The 24010-nt window shown below is 38.3% G+C and overlaps 1 protein-coding gene across 6 annotated transcripts in view; it reads right to left on the bottom strand.

The window, feature by feature from the left end:
* Positions 1-24010, bottom strand: part of Kdm4c (lysine demethylase 4C) — a 370239-nt gene that overhangs the window by 211835 nt on the left and 134394 nt on the right. For all 6 annotated transcript variants that reach the window (XM_045149440.1, XM_045149418.1, XM_045149432.1 and 3 more), the window contains one exon: positions 6688-6791. In XM_045149440.1, the coding sequence (XP_045005375.1) occupies positions 6688-6791 (104 nt within the window). The remainder of the gene's footprint in view (positions 1-6687; positions 6792-24010) is intronic.

The raw sequence follows: 24010 nt of genomic DNA, 5'->3' as shown, positions 1-24010 counted from the left end.
GGACATACTATAAAAACATATAATCCACTAAGTATGAAAATCTGAAAGAAATGATTTCCTTGATTTATATGACCTACCTATATTAAATCAAGATAAGATTAATCACTTAAATAGACCTAGAACAAACATGGGGAACCAAGCAGTTATCAAAAATCTCCCAACTAAAAAAAGTCCAGACCCAGATGGATTCACTGGTGAATTTTACCAGACCTTCAGGGAAGAACTAACACCACTGCTTCTTAAGCTTTCCCATAAAATAGATAAAGAAGGAATCCTACAAAACTCCTGCTACAAAGCCAGCATCACCCTGATACCAAAACCAGGCAAAGATAGAAAAAAAGAAAAAGAAAATTACAGACCAACTTCCAACATCAACGTAGATGCAAAAATTCTCAACAAAATATTGGCAAACAGAATACAAGAATATATCAGGAAGATCATTCTACCTGACCAAGTAGGCTTTATCACAGAGACACAGGGATGGTTCAACATACGCAAATCAATGAATGTAATACATTATAAAAATGGACTGAATGACAAAAATCACATGATCATCTCATTAGATGCACAGAAAGCATTTCATAAAATCCAACATCCCTTCATGATAAAAGACCTACAGAGACTAGAAATAGAAGGAACATATCTCAATATGATAAAGGCTATTTATGGCAAGCTCACAGCCAACACATTAGTAAATGGGGAAAAACTGGATGCTTTTCCACTAAAATCAGGAATAAGACAAAGGTGTCCAGTCTCCCTACATTTCATAGAGTACTACTAGAAGTCGTAGGCATAGCAATAAGGCGCACATAAAAGGGATACAAATTGGAAAGGAAGAGATCAAGTTATCATTATTTGTAGATTACATGATTCTACATAAAGGACCCTAAAGACTCTACCAGCAAACTGTTAGAGCTGATAAATACCTATATTCATGTAGCAGGATACAAAATAAATACACAGAAATCAGTAGCCTTCCTATATGGCAAAAACAAACACACAGAGGATGCATTCAGACTATCATTCCCATTCACAATTGCACCAATAAATAAATAAATAAATAAATAAATAAATAAATAAATAAATAAATAAATGGATGAATGAAGTAGGCCGGGTATGGCAGCACACACCTTTAATCCCAACACTAAGGAGGCAGAGGTAGGAGGATCTCCATGAGTTCAAGGCCTCCTTGAGAATACATAGTAAATTCCAGGTCAGGGAGGTACCTGATGCCCCCAAATCATTATAGGCTATTACCAAGGACCTCGGCTTCCCACCAGGAATAGATGGTAAGACCCTATTGTTGAAGACTCCACATACTTGGCTGCAAGGCCACTAAGAAATCCTGCTGGAACTGAGCTGATAACCTCCTCCATGTAGACCAGCTGACAGAAAGCTGGAAGAAGCCATTCTGCATGCAGTTCAATGGGAGAGAGAGAAATCATCAGTGAAGAAGATACTCAACAGTGGACACTGCAAGCCTTGTATTTGGCCAGCCAGGCCAAATGAGCCAATGGGTGCAATAGTGGCACATCTATCATGGTGGAAACCAACTGCCCTCTAATTTGACTGGAGGCTTGCTCCATGGGAGGGAATATATCCCTGATACCGAAAACTTAAAACACGGGTAGTCATGAGACCTAGGGGTGTAACAACTACTGCTGTCTGGCTAAATGTATATACTATGCTCATCAAACTGCCTAGTAAGCACTTTTCTTAATATTCATGCCCACATATTAATGCTACTCTCACTTTTGGTAGAGAACTGTCTCTTTTCAGATGGCAGTGACCTTGGGATGACTCAGAAGACATCATAGTGCTGGAAAGAAATGATAGGAGTGCTCAGTACTTCAATATCTCTATCACACCTTCCAAGGCTCAGGGTCTGTTGCAGAAAAGGTGGTGGGAAAGAATATAAGAGCCAAAGAAAGGGTAGGATTCCTTATAACGTGCTCCCTCCAGATGCAAAATGGCCTAGATATCCATGACCTCACAGTGCCTGACACTACCTACACAACACCATTATATCAGGAGGAAAAGACCATGACATCAAAATAAAAGGCTGATTGAGAGGGGGAGGGGATATGATGGAGAATGGAGTTTCAAAGGGGAAGTGGGGGAGGGAGGGCAGTAGCATGGGATATTGTTTATAATCATGGGTGTTGTCAATAAAAATTTTTTGATGGGCTGGAGAGATGGCTTAGCGGTTAAGCGCTTGCCTGTGAAGCCTAAGGACCCCGGTTCGAGGCTCGGTTCCCCAGGTCCCACGTTAGCCAGATGCACAAGGGGGCGCACGCGTCTGGAGTTCGTTTGCAGTGGCTGGAAGCCCTGGCACGCCCATTCTCTCTCTCTCCCTCTATCTGCCTTTCTCTCTGTGTCTGTCGCTCTCAAATAAATAAATAAAAAATGAACAAAAAAATTTTTAAAAATTTTTTGAAAAGACAGAAAAAGAATCTAAGAGCCCTAAGATGAGAAAGAGTGCTTTGGAATGCTACCATTCTTACATGAAGTGGTCATTGAATTCACAGCCTCAGAGTAGCTGGTGAAACCTGCACAATATTGAGTCCATCAGCCATCATGCATGATGTAGGGCAAAAAAAAAAAAAAAAAAAAAAGGAAGAAAAGGGAAGAGTGACTATTTGAAATTGAAGAGGGACTAGTTGGAAAGAAGGGGTTCACTGGAAGGTAGATGGGAGAGACAAAAGAAGATACTGGGAGGGTATTATCATCAAAAATAAAACTCAGGGTTGGAGAGATGGCTTAGTAGTCAAGGCACTTGTCTGCAAAGCCAAAGGACCCAGGTCCTATTCCCCAGGAGCCATGTAAGCCAGATGCACAAGGTGACATGTATCTGGAGTTTGCAGCAGCTGAAGGTCCTGGCGCACCCACTTCTCTCACTCTTTCTATATATCTGTCTCTTCCTCTCTCTCAAATAAACAAAAATTTAACTTAAAAAGAATTAAAAGGTGCTAGAAAGATGGCTTAGCAGTTAAAGGTGTTTGATTGCAAAGCCTGCTGGGATGGGTTCAATTCTTCAGAAACCAATGTAAAGCTGGATGAGCATTAGTCTAGAGAAACAAAAGACCCTGGCACAACCATGCATAAGTGCAAGTACATGTGCGCATGCGCACGCGCACACACACACACACACACACACACACATACACACACACACACGCTCACAAATAATATTTTTCAAAAGAATCAAACATATATGGGGAGGTAATATGATGGAGAATGGAATTTCAAAGGAGAAAGTGTGTGTGGGGGGAATTAACATGGGATTTTTTTTATAATCATGGAAAATGCTAATAAAAATTAAAGAAATTAAAAAAAAAGAATCAAACATAGAACCAGCCACTGATGGCTCATGCCTTTAATCCCAGCACTCAGAAAGCTGAAGTAGGAGGATTACTGTTAGTTCCAGGTCAGCTAGAGTTAAGATCCTGACTCAACGAGGCGGGGGGGTGGGGGGGGGGAGGGTAGAATTGGAAAGATGTCTTACCAGTTAAGGCACTCTCCTACAAAGCCAAATTATCCGGGTTTGATTCCCAGGTAGCCACATAAAGCCAGATATATAAGGGAGCACACACATCTGCAGATCATCTGCTATGGCTATAGGCTCTGATTTGCCCATCTCCCCCCAATCCCACATGCTGAGATTAAAGGTATGCCCCACCACACCCTGCTCTGGATTCTTTTTGTGAATAAATTTATTTATTGGTTTGTTTGTTTGCTTGTTTACATGTACACGTGAATTTGGACATGGCAGGATCTCTTGCTGCTGCAAACTCCTGTGGCTTTATGTGAGGGGATCAGGTAACTAAACCTAGGCAAGAAGGTTTTGCAATCAGATGCCATTTACTGCGGAGCCATCACCAAAGCCCACTCTCTGAATTCATTAAATTGGTATAAATAAAGATAAGAAATGTGGGCTGGAGAGATGGCTTAGCGGTTAAGCACTTGCCTGTGAAGCCTAAGGACCCCAGTTTGAGGCTTGATTCTCCAGGACCCATGTTAGCAGATGCACAAGGGGCGCATGTGTCTGGAGTTCGTTTGCAGTGGCCAGAGGCCCTAGTGCGCCCACTCTCTCTGTGTCTCTATCTGCCTCCCTCTCTCTCTCTCTCTCTCCCTGTCACTTTCAACTAAATAAATAAAAATAAACAAAAAATTTTAAAAAAAGATATGTTTAGGATTTGAATACTGAAGAATAGTTCTTCTTTGAAAAACATTTTATAGTATTTAGTAAAGAATAACTGTTTCATCCAAAACCTATATTCTCTAATAATTCTGAAAACAAAATAAAACTTTAAACCCACACTTATTTTGTGTTTTTGAGAAAGGATCTCACAATAAAATCTAGCTGGCTTCCATACTTTGTAGAGGAAGAAACAACTTAGCCAGGTTTTACTATATCATGTAGTACAATGCAGGTCTAAACAATTAATGAATTCCACTGACACTGTAAAGGAAGAATTAGGCTATGTTTTCCACAGGTGTGAGTGTGTGAGCAAACCATGCTCATCAGAAGGAGTGAGTCCCCTGTGTCAGTGCTGTACAGAAACTGTGAAGGAGTAGAGGACTGCCTCAAGCACAGGAAGAATTTTGGCACATGTAAAAGTACTACTTTGAAAAAAGCCCTCCTGCCAAAACAGGACCTAAGATTAAGAAGTTATAAACGGGACTGGAGAGATGGCTTAGAAAAAGACCTAAATAAATAAATTAGAGGGGAGGAGTCAGGCAGAAAGACTTATTAAAACAGACCCCAGACCTGGAGAGATGGCTAAGAGGTTAAGGCACTTGCCTGTGAAGCATAAGGACAAAAGTTCAATTCTTCATATCCCACATAAGCCAGAGCTGGTGAGAAGATGGCTTAGGGGTTAAGGTGCTTGCCAGAAAAATCAAAGGGCCTAGGTTTGATTCCCCAGGACCTTCATAAGCTAGACGCACAAGGTGATGCACAGATCTGGAGTTCGTCTGCAGTGGCTGGAGGCCCTGGTATGCCCATTCTCTCCCTCTCCCTCCCTCCCTCCCTCCCTCCCTCCCTCCCTCTCTCTCTCTCTCTCTCTCTCTCTCTCTCTCTCTCTCTCTCTCTTCCCTCCCCCAGATAAATAACAATAAATTTTAAAAAGTTTAAAAAAAAAACCTAGAAGATATAAAGGAAAAGTCATAAGTGAAAGCATCTATGATATTTAAAAAAAAAAAACAAACCAAAGGTCATAGGAAAAGAAGCCAAATTAAAAGAGAGAGAGGAGCTGAAGAGATGGCTTAGGAGTTAAAGGTGGCTGCTTGCAAACATTAACTAACAGCCTGAGTTTGATTCCTCAGTATCCATGTAAAGCCAGATGCACAAAGGGGTGCATGTGTCTGGACTTTGTTTGCAGTGGCAAGAGGTCCTGGCACACCCACACATATTCTCATATCTTCTCTCCCTCCTTACAAATAAAAATAGTATTTTTTAAAATATTTTTTAATGAGAGAAGAAAAGGAAGCTACATTTTATTTTTTTGTTTTATTTTTATTTATTTATTTGAGAGCGACAGAGAGAGAGAAGAAAAAAAAATGGGCACATTAGGGCCTCCAGCCACTGCAAACAAACTCCAGATGTGTGTGCCCCCTTTGCATCTGGCTAATGTGGGTCCTAGGAAATCGAGCCTTGAACCAGAGTCCTTAGGCTTCACAGGCAAGCACTTAACTGCTAAGCCATCTCTCCAACCCAGGAGCTACATTTTAATGACTCAGCAAGTAGCTAAGAGGAGACTTTTGTTTATCTGGTCAAAAGATTCTTTTTTTTTTTTTTTTTTTTCAGATGAGCATGGTGACACATGCCTTTAATTCCAGCACTTGAGGCAGAAGTAGGAAGATCACTGTGAATTCAAGACCACCTTTTATTTCAGCTTCTTCACATAAAAATATCTAATTTCTATAATAATTCTGACCCAACAACCAATATGGGAAAAAAGGGGGGGCTATACCATCTATGGAGTTGTACAGTGCTTAACTTTTAGAAATACTCCTTTGAAGCATTAGAACAAAACAATTTCATCCAAGTGAAATATTCATCTATTTCCAAATGTCATTACAAACAGCAGTGCTATTGTAACTACTGATTTTATAATAGGCAGCAGCTAAGAAGCACTCTTGATTATTAGAAAGTAGATCTCATAAACTATGACACTTATATGAAATATTTTTTAAATTTTTTAATATATTTTTAATTTTTTGTTTATTTTTATTTATTTAAGACCAACAGAGAGAGAGAGAGAGAGAGAAGGGACACGCCAGGGCTTCTAGCCACTGCAAACAAACTCCAGACACATGCACTCCCCTTGTGCATCTGGCTAACATGGGTCCTGGGGAATCGAGCCTCAAACTGGGGTCCTTAGGCTTCACAGGCAAGTGCTTAACCGCTAAGCCATCTCTCTAGCCCAACATGAAAGATTTTAATATGCAAGAATTATCTGTAATTTTGTATACCAGGTATTTTATTTTCACTATTATTAAGAGTGAATTATAACGCTAACAAATCTCTAATAACTATATCCTAAAATAAATTTAAGTGGAATTTTACAGACTATAATCTTGGATATCTCTGCACACATGTCCAACATTACCCCATGTTAAATTCATAATAATACAAACCATATACACAAAAACTCAATTTGTGAAAGCATACCACCAATATACCTTGTCAAAGGGAATACCATACTTCTTCAATACTGATGGAGAAATCAGCGTCATCTTGTGGCGAAGGAATGCATCACACCCTTGGGAACTGCTTGGGAAAAAACCTAAAGAGATACAATAAATATAAGCAGCAGTGTGTCAATAAAAATAAAATTTCAAACAGCCTTTTCAGAATATATTTTAGTTATAGTGTTCTTACAAAATAGCAGCTTTATGTAAGGATGGCTCAACTCTCCCATCAAAAACTCTTACTGAGCCAGTCCCCAGACAGTTCATCTAGTGCTGGAAAGTACTACATGAGCTACTGTGGGAGAGTGGCCAACAATGGTGTGAGCAGCAAGCAGGGATCTAAGCTACTCAGAAACAACCAGGCCGCCCAGCAACAAGTACACACCAGAGCTGAACATGGTGGTGGATGCCTTTAGTCCCAGCACTCAGGAGGCAGAGGACCAGGGAGCACCATGAGTTTGAGGCCACCCTGGTACTACATAGTTAATTCCAGGTCAGCCTGTACCAGAATAAGACCTTACCTCACAAAAAAAAAAAAAAAAAAAAAAAAAAAAGAAGAAGAAGAAGAAGAAGGAGAAGCAGATGGGGGAGGAGGAGAAGGAGGAAGAAGAGGAGGAGGAGGAGGAGGAGGAGGAGAAGTAGTAGCAGTAGTAGTACTAGTAGTAGTACACATCAGTGCAATGGTGGCACACGGTCTTGGTGGGTAGCTAATGTCTTTCTGATTGGCAAAGAGATCTGCTCAGTAGAAAGGAACCCATATCTGGAACTGGGAACCAGGCCTGAATCTTATGGAGACTATGCTCTCCAATTATGCTTCTAAGATTATGCTCTCCAAAGTCAAGTTCCCACTAGCCTTTGGCTAAAAGAAGGGCTACACCCAATAAATTCTCCCTAAACTAATAACGCTTATCCAATTTAACCTATTTACTCTCCATTGGAGAATCTGTTCTTTGTTAGAAGGTAGCAACACCAGTGGAGATAAACCACCCCTCACGTCTCACAGTCAAGGCCCAGGTGAAACCACAGAGGAAGTGGGGAGAAGAGCAAGAGTGCTGCTTCCATGGTGAGTCTGAAAAGCAGTGCCAGGGTGAAGGAGACAGATGTTCCAGATACTCAAAACATACCAACACAAATATGCAGAGGCTCTTAAAAGCTCATCACTAAAGTAGGCTCAAAACATACCCACCAAGGCTCAGGGAATACTGCAGAAGAGGGGCCAGGAAAATTTAAGAGTCACAGGTTGGTATGGCATACCTAGAGGCATCTCCCCCCTACCCCAGGAACTGACTGTTCCTCCTACAACACATAACTCACAACCCCATGGGGTATGGGGTATATCAGCAACCCCACTGAGGAAGGGCCCTGAAGAATGGGGACAGGGAGGAGGGAAAAGATGGGACCGACACATGAGGTATCCATACAAAATATGTTTTCAATAATAAAAAGATTCAAAAAATATTTTAAAAAAATCTCTTATTAGAAACCAGTAAGATTCTTTAAAAATTAAGGTATACACATTTACATCACTGAAGGCTGATCTTTAACAAAATGACCAAAAACTGAATATAAAATTACTAAATTTTAGGAATCAATTTCAATTTGAAGCATACTTAGATTCAACCTGTCTAATATCTGTGAAATGCAGGTAATATTAAAGCAACGCCTAAGAGTAATGCATTTTACTAAACAAAACCCCTCAGTTGAGAATCCTAGAATCGATCATTATAGAATTCCTACCAGCACCTGACACATAGTAGACAGCAAACAGGTCCCTATCTTCCTTTGTTTATTTCTGATCCATTTAGTGATAACCAATACAAATTTATAGTTCAGAAGGGTATTTACAGTAGACAATAATTAGCTGAATATTTCAAAATAACTAGGAAAGATTCTGAATGTCTCCAACAAGAAAAGAAATGGTATATATCTGAAGTAATACATGTGTCAATTACCCTATCTGACCATTACCCATTGTATACATGTTTGGAAATGTTACACTGCACCCATTAATATCAAGAGTTACCAAAATCCAGGTGTGGTGGCGCACACCTTTAATCCCAGCACTCAGGAGACAAAGGTAGGAGGATTGCTGTGATTTCAAGGCCACCCTAAGACCACATAGGGAATTCCAGGTCAGCCTAGACTACAGTGAGACTCTACCTTGAAAGAAAAAAAAAATTCCCAAATGTCAATTCAAAATAAAAACCTTCCCAAAGTAAGGTCAGGGGAAGAGATTGAGTAAAGAAAAGGTGGAGAAAGGGCTAATCAAAATCTAAGAGGATGCAAATAAATCATATAGAATCCTCCGATTTCAGACAATGAACACTGAGGAGCCATAGATCGTTGCTAGAAAATTTTCAGTGCCAGGGATGGGATACCTCTAGTGAGTTGTTGGCCAGGGAGGTCACTAAGGCCCCCAGTACATTATAGGCCAATGCCGAGGCCCTTGGTTTCCCACCAGGAATAGATGGTAAGATCCTATTTCTGAAGACTCCACATACTTGGGCTACAAGGCCACTGAGAAGTCCTGCTGGAATTGAGCTAATAACCTCCTCCATGTAGACCAGCTGACAGAAAGCTGGAAGAAGCCATTATGCATGCAGCTCAATGGGAGAGAGAGAAATCACCAGTAAAGATACTCAACAGTGGACACTGCAAGCCTTATAATTGGACAGCCAGCCCAAATGAGCCAACAGGTGTAATAGTGGCACGTCTGTCATGGTGGAAACCAACTGCCCTCCAATTGGACTGGAGGCCCGCTCCACAGGGGAAAACACATCCCTGATACTGAAAACTTAAAACAGGGGTAGTCATGAGCCCAAGGGGTGTAACATCTGCTGATGTCTGGAAAAATGTAGATAGTATGCTTATCAAACTGCCCAGTAAGCACTTCTCTTAATATTTATACCCTTATATTAACGCTACTTTCAGTTTGGGTAGAGAATCTTCTCTTTTCAGATGGCAGTTCCTTTGGGATGACTCAGAAGGTATCATAGTACTAGAAAGAAGTGACTGGAGTACTGAGTAACATCTTGATCACACCTTCCAAGGCTCAGGGTCTAATGCGGAAGAGGTGGTGGAAAGAATGTAAGAGCCAGAGGAAGGGTAGGACTCCTTACAATGTGCTCCCTCCAGACATAAAATGGCCTGGATATTCATGACCACATAGTGCCTGATACTACCTACACAAGGCCATCAAAAGAGAAGTAAAACACTATGACATCAAAATAAAAGAGAGACTGATTGAGATGGATATGATAGAGAATGGAATTTTAAAGGGGAAAGTTGGAGGGGGGAGAGGGAGGAAACTACCATGGGATACTTTTTTGGTCATGGAACATGTTAATAAAAATGGAGGAAAAAATCTCTTTTTAAAAGGTAACTAGTAATAATTTCTTGAAAAAACTTCCTGTCCAACATCCCCCCAATGCTCAGGAACCTGACTAATCAGGCTATCTGGGAGAAGAAGTATCGTGCGGAAATTTAAGGGGAGGAAGCTAAACAAGTAGGAACCATTTCATTCAATGGTAATTCAATGTATACTATTATACATCAAAATATACTTGGTTTTCTCCATTCCTGCCTTTAATTCTATAATCTGTGAGGTGAGCTTGGTTATAAAGGAGATGAAAGTAAGCATGTTTAACTGTCTGTTTATCATTTTCTCCCTCAGAGAGGAGAGTACCTTTCCAAAGCAAATGAAAACAGGAGACAGAAAAATGAAAGTGTGTGAGACAAACTAAGGAGACATAGAGAGGAGGGGAAGGCAGCAAGAAAACATGAGTGATATGTATGAGCAGTGTGGGAGGAACCACAGATGCTGTGTCTTAACATCTCCATTACCAAAATGAAAACTACTAGAAATATCATTTATCTAATGGTGCAGTTCAATAAACACACCAACTTAGAATATGATCAAATCTAATGAAAATCTCATCAGTACTAATTAAACATGGACCATGCAGAATAAAACATTTTCCAGGTAATTTTACTTAACATAACATTTTTTCAATAACTTTTGTTGATGTTACCCTGAGAAATGAGACCAAAGCTGATATTATAAAATAACATAACATTAAAAAATGGTTCAATATATGCAAATCTATAAATGTAATACATTATATAAATTCTACCAAACTCCTTCTATGAGGCCAGCATCACCCTGATACCAAAACCAGGCAAAGATAGAACAAAAAAAGAAAATTACAGACCAATCTCCCTCATGAACATAGATGTAAAAATTCTCAACAAAATATTGGCAAACAGAATACAAGAGTATATCAAAAAGATCATTCACCCTGACCAAGTAGGCTTTATCCTAGAGATGCAGGGATGTTTCAACATACGCAAATCTATAAATGTAATACATTACATAAACGTGTTGAAAGACAAAAATCACATGATCATCTCATTAGACGCAGAGAAAGCATTTGACAAAATCCAACATCTCATGATAAAAGTCCTACAGAGACTGGGAATAGAAGGAACATATCTCAATATAATAAAGGCTATTTATGACAAGCCTACTGCCAAAATATTACTAAATGGGGAAAAACTGGAAGCTTTCCCACTAAAATCAGGAACAAGACAAGGGTGTCCGCTGTCCCCACTTTTATTTAATATAGTTTTGGAAGTCTTAGCCATAGCAATAAGGCAAGAGACACACATAAAAGGGATACAAATTGGAAAGGAAGAAATCAAGTTATCATTATTTGCAGATGACATGATTCTATACATAAAGGACCCTAAAGACTCTACTAGCAAACTGTTAGAGCTGATCAAAACCTACAGCCATGTAGCAGGATACAAAATAAATACATAGAAATCAGTAGCCTTCATATATGCTAACAACAAACACACAGAGGATGAAATCAGAGAATCACTCCCATTCACAGTTGCATCAAAAAAAAAAAAAAGTACCTTGGAATAAACCTAACCAAGGAAGTAAAGAATCTCTACAATGAGAACTTTAAAACACTCAAGTGAGAAATTGCAGAAGACACTAGGAAGTGGAGAAACATCCCTTGTTCCTGGATTGGAAGAATCAATATTGTGAAAATGGCAATCTTACCTAAAGCAATCTACACATTTAATGCAATCCCTATCAAAATTCCAAAGGCATTCTTCATGGAAATAGAAAAAACAATCCAAAACCTCATTTGGAATCACAAAAAAACCTCGAATATCTAAAATAATACTGAGCAACAAAAATGAGGCTGGTAGTATCACCATACCTGATTTTAACCTATATTACAGAGCCATAGTAACAAAAACAGCGTGGTACTGGCACAAAAACATGTAGATCAGTGGAACAGAATAGAGGACCCAGATGTAAGCCCAGGTAGCTATAGCCACCTGATATTCGATAAAAATGCCAAAAATACTCATTGGAGAAAAGACAGCCTCTTTAGCAAATGGTGTTGGGAACATTGGATATATGTCTGCAGAAGGATGAAAATAGATTCTTCTCTCTCACCATGCACAAGAATTAAGTCCAAATGGATTAAAGACCTTAACATCAGACCTGAAGCTCTGAAACTGCTAGAGGAAAAAGTAGAGGAAACCCTTCCACATATTGGTCTTGGCAAAGACTTTCTGAATACAACCCCAATTGCTCAGGCAATAAAACCACAGATTAATCACTGGGACCTCATGAAATTACAAAGATTTTGCACTGCAAAGGACACAGTGAAAAAAGCAAAGAGGCAACCTACAGAATGGGAAAAAATCTTCACCAGCTATATATCTGATAGAGGATTAATATCTAGGATATACAAAGAACTCAAAAAGTTAAATAATAAGGAATCAAACAAGCCAATCAAAAAATGGGCTATGGAGCTAAATAGAGCATTCTCAAAAGAAGAAATATGAATGGCATATAAGCATCTAAAAAAATGTCCTACGTCACTAGTCATCAGGGAAATGCAGATTAAAACTACATTGAGATTCCATCTCACTCCTGTCAGATTGGCCACCATCATGAAAACAAATGATCATAAATGTTGGTGGGGATGTGCAAAAAGAGGAACCCTTCTACACTGCTGGTGGGAATGCAATCTGGTCCAGCCATTGTGAAAATCAGTGTGGAGATTCCTAAAACAGCTAAAGATTGATCTACCATATGACCCAGCTATAGCACTCCTAGGCATATATCCGAAGGAATGATCTCATTTCCTTAGAAGTACGTGCTCTACCATGTTTATTGCTGCTCAATTTATAATAGCTGGGAAGTGAACCAGCCTAGATGTCCCTCAACTGATGAGTGGATAATGAAGATGTGGCACATTTATACAATGAAGTTCTACTCCGCGGTAAAGAAAAATGAAGTTATGAAATTTGCAGAAAAATGGATGGACCTGGAAAGGATTATACTAAGTGAGGTAACCCAGGCCCAGACAGCCAAGCTCCACATGTTCTCTCACATATGTGGATCCTAGCTACAGATGATTGGCCTTCTGCGTGAGAAGGAAAATACTTAGTAGCAGAGGCCAGTAAGTTAAAAAGGAGACATAAAGGGAAGAGAAAGGAAGGGAGGAGGGTACTTAATAGGTTGATATTGTATATATGTAAGTACAATGATTGAGATGGGGTGGTAGTATGATGGAGAATGGAATTTCAAAGGGGAAAGTGTGTGGTGGGGGAGGGAATTACCATGGGATACTTTTTTATAATCATGGAAAATGTTAATAAAAATTAAAAAATAAAATAAAATAAACAAATGGTCATCAAAAATAATAATAATATAAAATAAAACACAACAAGCAAAGAAAGCATAGAGGATGTAAAGAACCACTTATAAAACGAGGTATACTGAGGTTGGAAAGATTGCTTAGTGGTTATGGTACCTACCTGAGAAACCTATGGACCCAGCTTCGATTCTGTAGTACCCACATAAGCCAGATACACAAGGTGGTGCATGCATCTGGAGTTCATTAGCAGTGCCTGGAGGCCATGGCATACCTGACCATTCTCTGTCTGCCACCAACCCACTCTCTCTCCCTCTCTCTCTCAAATAAACAAATAATATTAAAACCACAAATTTGTGAGTATGTCAACAATTCAGCTCATTCATTTAAAGGGAGGGAGTATATTATACTTAAGTACCTCCACTTGTATTTTAAGAGATAGGAAGAGCATAAAATACCCTCTAAAAGTGTGTCTATGGAAACATCACAAATAGTATCACCGTACAATAATAATACAAATAAAGGCATGGTTTTTCCTATGTGAACATTTAATATAGTCTTCTACTTATGTTTAATATTCATAAAAGGAAACAATGAATAGGAAGTTCTACACCAATGCAATGTGTAAACATAATAAACAGCCCAAGTCTGATACACACAGAGTAAAGCACCCCTGGGCAGTCTCCAAATTCATAATGCATGCAAACATTGTAATAATACAACTCAAATGAATCTATCAAACTTTCCAATATGTAACTGTGTTTAGCACCAAATGAAATAAGTTTTAAATTAAAATCAATGAAGAAAGAAGAGTCTATTTAATTTGAGTTTGATATGAATTTGTTATTGGGACATGAACTGAACTACATGGTGAGTAGTCATAAGTCAATTAAAATGGAAAATGACTAAGGAAAGGTAATTTGCAATACACAAATATCTTCATATTGATTTAGAAATTTTATTTACAATAGGCTGTAAGAATTACATTTTACATCATCCTGGAAAACGTAGCCAGCACAAATTATGTACAAGGTGTGTGCATTAAAATTTAACTCAAATAAACTTCATGGCTACATAACTCATGCTCACCCTCACTCACTACACAGGTCATAAAAATTTTTTTTTGGTAAAGATTAAAGTTGCTGCACGCCTTTAATCCCAGAACGTGGGAGGCAAATGCAGGATGATTGCTGTGAGTTCCAGGCCATGCTAAGACTACAAAGTGAGTTTGAAATTAGCCTGGGCTAGCAAGAGGCTCTACAAAAAAAAAAAAAAAAAACACCTCAGTTTTTCAACTCAACAAGCAAGACAACTAAAAATGATTTATGAGGATAGATACATGGTGGGTGGATAATTAATGTTTCTCTCAGCTTTGGGCAGAGATTCCTTTAACAGTTTTTGGTGGTAATTCCTGAGGAGACTCAAAACTCATCCAAGAGCTGAGGGTGATAGCTGAATGCTCACTGATAATTAAGATGTCTTCATCATGACCTCTAAGGCTACATGAACATTTTAGAAAAGGGAACAGACATAATGTACAAATGAGAGGACAGAGGACATATGGCCATTATATTCATGACCTTACAGAAGCTGTGGTTACCAGAAGAAGACCTGCACAATATTGTGCCTATCAAAATTCTATCATGGATAGTGGAGAAGGGCATGAAATCCCCATTCTTCCCGGAGGAGTTGAGGTTTGTTGGAAATAATAAAAAGATTTTCTTTGTTGGTATATCTGCTGGAAAATTGTATGCGCTTTCTTAAATAACCCTTCACTTATGCTCATGAAAACAATACTAATTAATCTCAACAGAACACATACATAAGATATCAAAGTAGAAGAGGAACTAGCTGTTAAAAGGGGTATTATTGGGAGGGAATGGGGTAGAAGGTGGTAATGGGTGATTTTACTCACATTACATTATAGATGTGTATAAATATTGTCAGTAAATAATTTTAACAAAATTTAAAGAAATATAGCCACCACACAATTCATAAATGTCATTACTGAATATATAATCCAAAGGAAATAAAATCAGTATATCAAAGATACAATTCATATTCCCATTCTCAGGGCAGCAATATTCCCAAGTGTCAAGAAATGGAAAACAAGCTAAGTGCCCATTAACTAATGAATAGAAAGAAAACGATGTCATATATACAATGAAGTATTATTGAGTCACAAAAGCCTCATAATGATTGCCACATGAATCAAACTAGAAAATATCAAAGTATGAGAAATAAGCCACAATGTTCAAAGTTTCCAAAACATAATATGGTAAATGTTGGGGGAGATGGAAACTACCATGATCTAATCTACACAAATTGCATTTAACATGTATCTAATTATCACACTGAACCTCATAAATTTGTAAAATAACGTGTCCATTAAAATGGAAAAATGAGGGCTGAAGAGATGGTTTAGTGGTTAAGCACTTGCCTATGAAGCCTAAGGACCTGGATCCAAGGCTCAATTCCCCAGAATCCATGTTAGCCAGATGCATAAAGGGGTGCATGTGTCTGGGGTTCGTTTGTAGTGGCTAGAAGCCCTGGCATGCCCATTCTCCCTCCTTCCCTCCCTACCTTTCTCTCTCTGTGTCCCTTTCTCTGCCTGCTCTTAAATAAATAAATAAAATGTAAAAATGAGCTGGATGCAGTGGCTCAAGGCCATAATCCAAGCACTTGGAAGGCTGGGACGGGAAGATCAGGATGTTAATCATCCTTGCCTACATAGCAAGTTCAAGGGCCTGCTTCAAAAATAAAAGCTAAATGGAAATAAGGAGGTTACATGTGTGGAAAATGTTTTCAAAGACAGATGCTATTTCTTGGCAAGTTTTGTTTGTGTGGGAGGAAACCTAGAAACTTCACATATAGGGCTTATGCTCTAACTAGCCTCTCTGGGCTTTCTGATGTTGGGAGGCCCAGGCCTCATTCTGCTCCAAGTGTTTAGCTATGTATCTATACTTCTATGAAAACAGCACAGGGCAGAATTCACATAGATCTTGAGATCAGAAGGCACAGTGCTTCTCCTAAGCAACTGCTTAATTCAATCTCATGAAAAAGGCACCTTGTGGGATAGGCAAGTATTTTTTTTTCAATTTCTGGTTAGGAGAAATTTCTACCTAATTTTATAGTTATGAAAATCATTTTCATGCAGTTTTTTTTTTTTCTTCCCTCAGATAGGGTCTTTCTCTTACCCAGGCTGAACTGAAATTCACTAGTCTCAGGCTGGCCTTGAACTCACAGCCATCATTCTATTTTGACCTCCTGAATGCTAGATTTAAAGCTGTGTGCCAACACACTGGCTCTTGCAAAGTTTTGTGAAACCACTTAGATTGACGTCTATATTTCCTCTGCTTGAAGTGTGTTACATGGCCATGTACATATCACCCAGGATTCCCAAGTGGGTTATTAGGAGTAAACAGGTCAGAATTAAGGTAACAAAACTTTCTCAAACTTAGTCTCTACCCTAATTATACTCAATAGCACCCTGGAATCACAGACAACATCATTTCCCTCTATAATTTCTCCCTAAATACTGGTAATCTCATCCTGAATTCTTCCTATTCTGTTACTTCCCAGAACTACTCGTAGAAATAAAATATCCAAATACAGGCCAGGCGTTGTGGCACACGCCATTAATCTTAGCACTTGGGAGGCAAAGGTAAGAAAGAGGATCACTGTGAGTTCAAGGCCAGCCTGAGACTACATAGAAAACGCAAGTTCAGACTGGGCTAGAATGAGACCTACCTCAAAAAAATAAATCAAGGGGCGAGGGAAGGTATTACCATGGGGTATTTCTTATAGTTATGAAAGTTGTTAATAAAAATATTAAAAAATAAATCAAGAAACAAAGAAGCCAGCCGCATGCCTTTAAACTCAGCACTTGGTATGCAGAGGTAGGCCACTCTGAGACTACATAGTGAATTCCAGGTGGAGGGAAGGAGAGAAGGAAGGAAGGAAGGAAGTAAATATCCAAATATGATTAAATATACACAGTGGTTTCACTAATTTTAGGGATTGTTTCACAATTATTGGTGTAACCCAGGTACTGATTAGGTGTAAATCCACTTACTGTGATATATTTTTTTTGCTCTTCATACCTAAGGCACAAGTTAGACTTGATGTCTAAGGATCTATCCTTGTACTTCATGTTTTATAGCTAATCAGATTATGATTACTGATAATAGGGGTATTAAGGATATTGTTGATTATGATTACTGATAATAGGGGTATTAAGGATATTGTTGATTATGATTACTGATAATAGGGGTATTAAGGATATTGTTTATAACCCTTCCAAAGTCAGGCATTTTAAAATGGAATTTCAGGCTGAAGAAATGTTTTAGAGGTTAAGGCATTTGCCTACAAAGCCAAAGTACTCAGGTTCAATTCCCCAGGTCCCACAATAAGCCAAATACGCAAGGCAGTACATACATCTGGAGTTCATTTCCAGCAACTAGAGGCCCTGGTGTGCCCATGCTTTCCCTCTTTCTCTCTATCTGCTTCTCTGTCTCAAATAAATAAATAAATAGGAATTTTCAGTCCATCAGTAAGTGAACACTTAAGGACTAATGTTTACCATTTTGAAAGCCAATAAAAGAACATTTTCTAATTCTAAGAGAAAGGCATAAAAGCAATTCAATTTTGAATCTGTCCATAAAATGACTTGCTACTGCCCTCCTGAAAGCAATGATGCTGTATAATCTCTTTGGGACTCAAAACTCCAAGGATCCTTAGTAATGGCTTCCCAGAAAGCAGAATATCTACCTAATCTTAAATATGATTTCATTGCCTCTCTGCATCCCACTCTAATAACTGACTCTACTCCCTACTCCAAGAATGTCTGAAAATCTGATCATACTCCTACACAGGCCTCAACTTAGATTATTAAACTGGTTTTTTTAAAAAAAAAAAACAACCATGAACAATGAACTCCTTAATCCTTCATCAAAAATGATTTTCCTGCCCCATTCTACTGAACATTGCTTTTTCAGTAAGACTATAATTTCAGTTAGTGGCTAACACCTACAGTCTCAAGTACTCCAGAGGCCAAGGCAGGAGGATCACCTGAGCCTACAGGATGAAGGCCAGCTTGGGCAATACAATGCTAACCTATAAAGCAAGCAAATAAGCAAACAAGCAAAACATACCAACAAATGTGAATTAAGAAGTTTTTGAAGACTAAAGTCATAAAACTACAATTCCTGTTACAGCTTAAAAAAAAACATCAACTCACTTTTATACTTATTTGAAGCAAGATTCTTGCTAGTTATTCCCACTTCTAAACTTGATGCACATCATCCTGAATCACATACTTTTCCTAAGAATCAAAATTTTCATGAAGGCAAGTAATTTACAATTTTCAAAAGTAATAGTACTTTAGTAACAATAAAGTGGAATATATAGTCTTTAATAAAAATTGTGATTTGTTCCCATTTTACTTGAATCTTGAGTTTTTTCCAATTTTTTTTTTCTTCTAAATAGGTGTGCTAGGGCTTCCAGCCACTACAAAGAAACTTCAGATACATTCACCACCTTGTGCATATGGCTTTATATGGGTATTGAGGAATGGAACATGAGCCCTTTGGCTTTGCTGGCAAGTACCTTAACCACTAAGCCATCTCTCTAGCCCTAATCTCTATTTTCTTTGATTTTGTTTGTTTTGTTTTGTTTTTTTTTGAAGTAGGGTCTCACTTTAGCTCAGGCTGACCTGGAACTCACTATGTAGTCTCAGGGTGGCCTCGAACTCACAGTGATCCTCCTACCTCTGCCTCCCAAGTGCTGGGATTAAAGGCGTGCACCACCACAACCGGCTAATCTCTTTTTTCTTTAATCTAGTATAAAAGCAAAGGCAGCCTTTTTCTAAAAGTCATTGGATTCACCCATTATAAAAATTGGAAATCTTCCAAACTGTCAGTTGTGATTTAACACCATACCTCTATTCTCCTCTATATTTGGAACTCAAATGTATTAAAACAAACACACACACACACACACACACACACACACATAATCCAACGTATGAGAACATGGTAAGCGTAAAAATTATGGTGATTTACTTGAGAATTTTTATGATACTTTGTCTATATAATACTGCTTTGGAAAATATAAATAAGAAAGCAAATGAAAGGCAAAAACCTAACTCCTGTCTTTATTAACTGCAGACCTAATATCGTTCAGACAAAATATTTGTAGGTGCCACAGTCAATCAAGATTTCAATAGAAAACAAAATGAACAAATGCACTCATGCATAGGAGGTAAATGTGATAATTAGAATGTGCAGACAGGGTAATGGAAAGTATCTGAGACTGATTTTCATTTTTATGTATCAACTGCTACATTGACCTAGACATCCCATAGTGATCTATCACATTCACTTCATTATTACCATTATCATTATTTAACAGAATTCAATTAATTTGGCTGGCATCTAGTCAGTGGATACAAATCTTCTGACTCAAGGTTTTCTGTTTTGTTTTGACTTTCATACTTGCTTCATTTCTCAAAATAATGCTGTAAAACAGTTTTAGTTCAAAGTCCTTGGTCATTCTTTCTGTTTATTAACCTCTTCGTGATTAAAAACTTGGTACCAAGGACTTCTGGTTAAGATGACAGCCTAAGAACCACACCTAAGCACCTTGTGGGAGAAAAGCCAAAACACACACACACACACACAGGTACAACAAGATACACACTTCTAAAAAGTGATGGTGTATAAGAAACTATCTGGCCCGGCGTGGTGGCGCATGCCTTTAATCCCAGCACTCGGGAGGCAGAGTTAGGAGGATTGCTGTGAGTTTGAGGCCACCCTGAGACTCCATAGTGAATTTCCAGGTCAGCCTGGGCTAGAGTGAGACCCTACCTCGACAAACAAAAAAAAAAAAAAAAAAGAAAGAAAGAAAGAAACTATCAACCACAGCAGAGAACAAGGAAAGATCAAGAATATCTAAAGACCACAAAAGCAGGCAGAAGTGGCTCCAGCAGCAATGGCACCAGGTCCGCATGGCCACAGCTACCAGGTTCCCTGAGCCACAGGAAAAGCCAAGTGAGGAGACTTTCAACTCATACCAGCCTCCTCCCAAACTCAGAAAATATGAAGGGGAGCACAGCAGGGACCAGCGGAGCAGCTAGTGAGGGAGAGGATCTCAAGGACCAGCAGCACAACTTCAGCTACCACCCAGAGCTGCCCTTCTCCCCACCAACAGCACAAGAACAAGGACACACCAGAGACCTGGGCAAGGGAACTCACCTACACAGCCCCCAGCACAGACTATCAGAGCAGAGACCTATTGACCCAGCCAGCTTACCTGAGCCCACAGCATAGGAAAGAGGGACCCAAGCAGGTATGCAGCATAACTGAGACGAAAGCTATCCCAAAAGATTACTGGGATTACACCAAGTCAGTACCCCAAAAATAAACCTATAAGCTTGCATCAGAAGTGCTAATGACACCTTCCAAATCAGGGTAAATTATGTTAAATCTGTTGGGTAGCCAGGATGTGCCGTTCTTAAATAAGCTGTATTTTGTGCTTGTCATTTGTTGCTTCCAGATTTAGAGTGCCTTTGTCTCCTGTCGGTTGATGGGGCAGGGTACTACTTGGTAACAAGCTGACCTTGGAAACATCTACAGACCAGAAATCTCAGCCTCTGAATTGACAGGATTAAGGGTGTGGGGCAACACACATCCTTAGGGACTGTGACTTTGTTAGAGGATCTGTTTGTCTTAATACCTACACTTGCTTAAATACTCTGGGCTGGTTTTCATTGAATGTGTATATTGCTTAGTTAAATTTTAGAATCTGCCTGCATTTTGTTCTACTCAGCCTACCAGAATACTCACATAGCAGGCAAACCTAACACCTAGGGTCACTACTGTGGTTACTCTGAGAATCTTAAGAGCCACACCTAGCACCTTAAGCTCATACTCTGAATATATATAATGCCAAATTGATTGATACATCTAATAATATTGCAGATAATTAGGAAACCCAAACATTAATCCAAAATACAAAAATCTCTACAAGAAACACACACAAATAAATCAAGACAATATAGATCCAAAAAAATATTATAACTCCAGAAGTCATACCCACTAAGAACAACTTAGAGGAAAAGCCCAAGAAAGTCTTCAAAAGAATGAATACAAATATGCTCAAAGAAATCATAGGAATCAGAAAACACAGAAAAATAATTTAATAAAATAAGGAGGCCAATACAAGAAAGGAATAAGGAAATAGAAATAATAAAGAAAAAACAGTCAGAAATATTAGAAATGAAAAACACAGTAAGTTAAATTAAAAACTTTGTAGAAAAATCTCATGACAATGATTGAGATGGGGAGGTAATATGATGTAGAATGGAATTTCAAAGGGGAAAGTGTCAGGGGGGAGGGAGGGAGTTACCATGGGATATTTTTTTATAATCATGGAAAATGTTAATAAAAAATTTTAAATTAAAATAAAAGCAGAAGGAAAAAAAATAGAAAGAAAAACCTCATGAGTAGAATGGATGAAGGAAAGTACAGAATATTTAAACTAGAAGACCAGGAGGCAGATATGATACAGTCCAACAATGAGAAAGGCAAGCTGATAGATATTCGGAACCCTATGGAAAGATCAAACACAAGAATTCAGGGTATAGTAGAGGGAGAAGAATTTCACTCCAAAGGCATACTAGGAGTTTAAAAAAAAAATCATATAAGAAACCCTCTTCCAAATTGAGAAAGAGATGACAATGCAGATACAGGAAGTCTTGAAAACACCCAACACAAAAAACCTGCAAAAAAACTTCTCCTTGCCATATTATAATTAAACTACCAAACACACAAACCAAAGAAAATATACTGAAAGACATTAGAGAGGAAACTCAAGTCACATACAAAGGGAAGACAATCAGGATTAGAGCAGATTACTCAACACAAACATTAATAGCCAGAAGGGCTTGGAAAGATGTATTGCAAGTGCTGAAAGATAACAACTGTCAACCAAGATTATTTTATCCTGCAAAGTTAGCCATTCAAATAGACAAGAGAAATAAGGACATTCCACAACAAAAGCAAACAAAAGGAATATTTGAGGACAAAACCAGCTCTACAGAAAATACTTGAAAGGATCCTCCATGCTGAAGAGAAAGAAAATAAATACACACCTTTTAATAACAACACTTAATATCAATGACCTCAATGCCCCAAACAACAGACACAAGGTTGCACACTGGTTAAACAAACAGGGTCCTTGCCTCCAAGAAACTCCCCTTTCTACAAAGGATGGACACTATTTTAGGGTGAATGGTTAGAAAATGGTGTTTCAAGCAAATGGGCCTACTAAATACGCAGGAGTCGCTACCCTAATATATAACAGGGTAGACTTCACACCAACATTAGTTAGCAAAGACAAGGAAGGTCACTTTATATTGATTAAAGGAACACTCCAACAGGAGGACATTACAATCCTAGACATATATGCACCTAACAAGGGGGCTCCCAATTTCATCTCACACTATTACAACTGAGGTCACAGATAACACCAAAAACAGTTTTAGTGGGTAACTTCAACACACCACTCTCATCAATTGACAGATCACCCCAGCAAAACATGAATAGAGATGTGTCTGTGTTAAATGAGATCATGGAAGAAATGGACCTAACAGATATATACGAGACATTTCCTCCAAATGCTGCAGAATACAAATGCATTTCAGCAGCACATAGAACATTCTCTAAAACAGACCATATATTAGGACAAAGCAAATCTTAACAAATATAGGAAAAGTGAAATAATTCCTTGTACTCTATCTGATCACAATGGGATCAAACTACAAATCAATAGCAAGAAAAGATATGGAGCAAACACAAAATCATGAAAACTAAACAATACACTACTAAATGATGAATGGGTCAATGAAGAAATCAAACAGGAAATCAAAAAATTCATAGAATCAAATATTAATGAAAACACAACATACCAAAACCTTTGGGACCCAATGAAGGCAGTCCTAAGAGGGAAATTTATAGCTTTAAGTACCTACATTAAAAAAGTTAGAATGGTCTCAAGTAAACAACTTACTGCTTCACCTTAAGGCCTTGGAAAAAGAAAGAACAAAACTCAGTATATGGAAAGAAATAATAAAGATTAGAACAGAAATTAATGAAATAGAAACAAAAAAAAATCCAAAGAATCAATGAATCAAAGAGTTTTTTAGGATAAACAAGACTGATAAACTATTAGCAAATCTGGCCAACAGAAAGAGAGAAGAGATACAAATTAATAAAATTAGAGATGAAAAAGGTACCATCACAATAGATTCCAGAGACATTCAGAAAATCAAAGGGACATACTATAAGAATATATATTCCACTAAGTATGAAACTCTTTTTCTTGACTTATATGACCTACCAAAATTAAATCAAGATGAGATTAACCACTTAAATAGACCTATAACGAACAAGTATGCAGATCCAAGCAGTTATTAAAAAGAAAACAATCTCCCAACTTCAAAAGTGCAGGCCCAGATGGATTCACTGGTGAATTTTGACAGAATATCATGGGAGAACAAACACATGCTTCTGAAACATTTCCACCAAATAGAAAAGGAAGGAACCCTACCCAAACTCCTTCTACAAAGC

Source organism: Jaculus jaculus, chromosome 1 (genome assembly GCF_020740685.1).
Source record: "Jaculus jaculus isolate mJacJac1 chromosome 1, mJacJac1.mat.Y.cur, whole genome shotgun sequence".
Classification (NCBI taxonomy): domain Eukaryota; kingdom Metazoa; phylum Chordata; class Mammalia; order Rodentia; family Dipodidae; genus Jaculus; species Jaculus jaculus.
The sequence above is the reverse complement of the archived record's forward strand: the minus strand, read 5'-3'. Positions and strand labels throughout refer to the sequence as shown.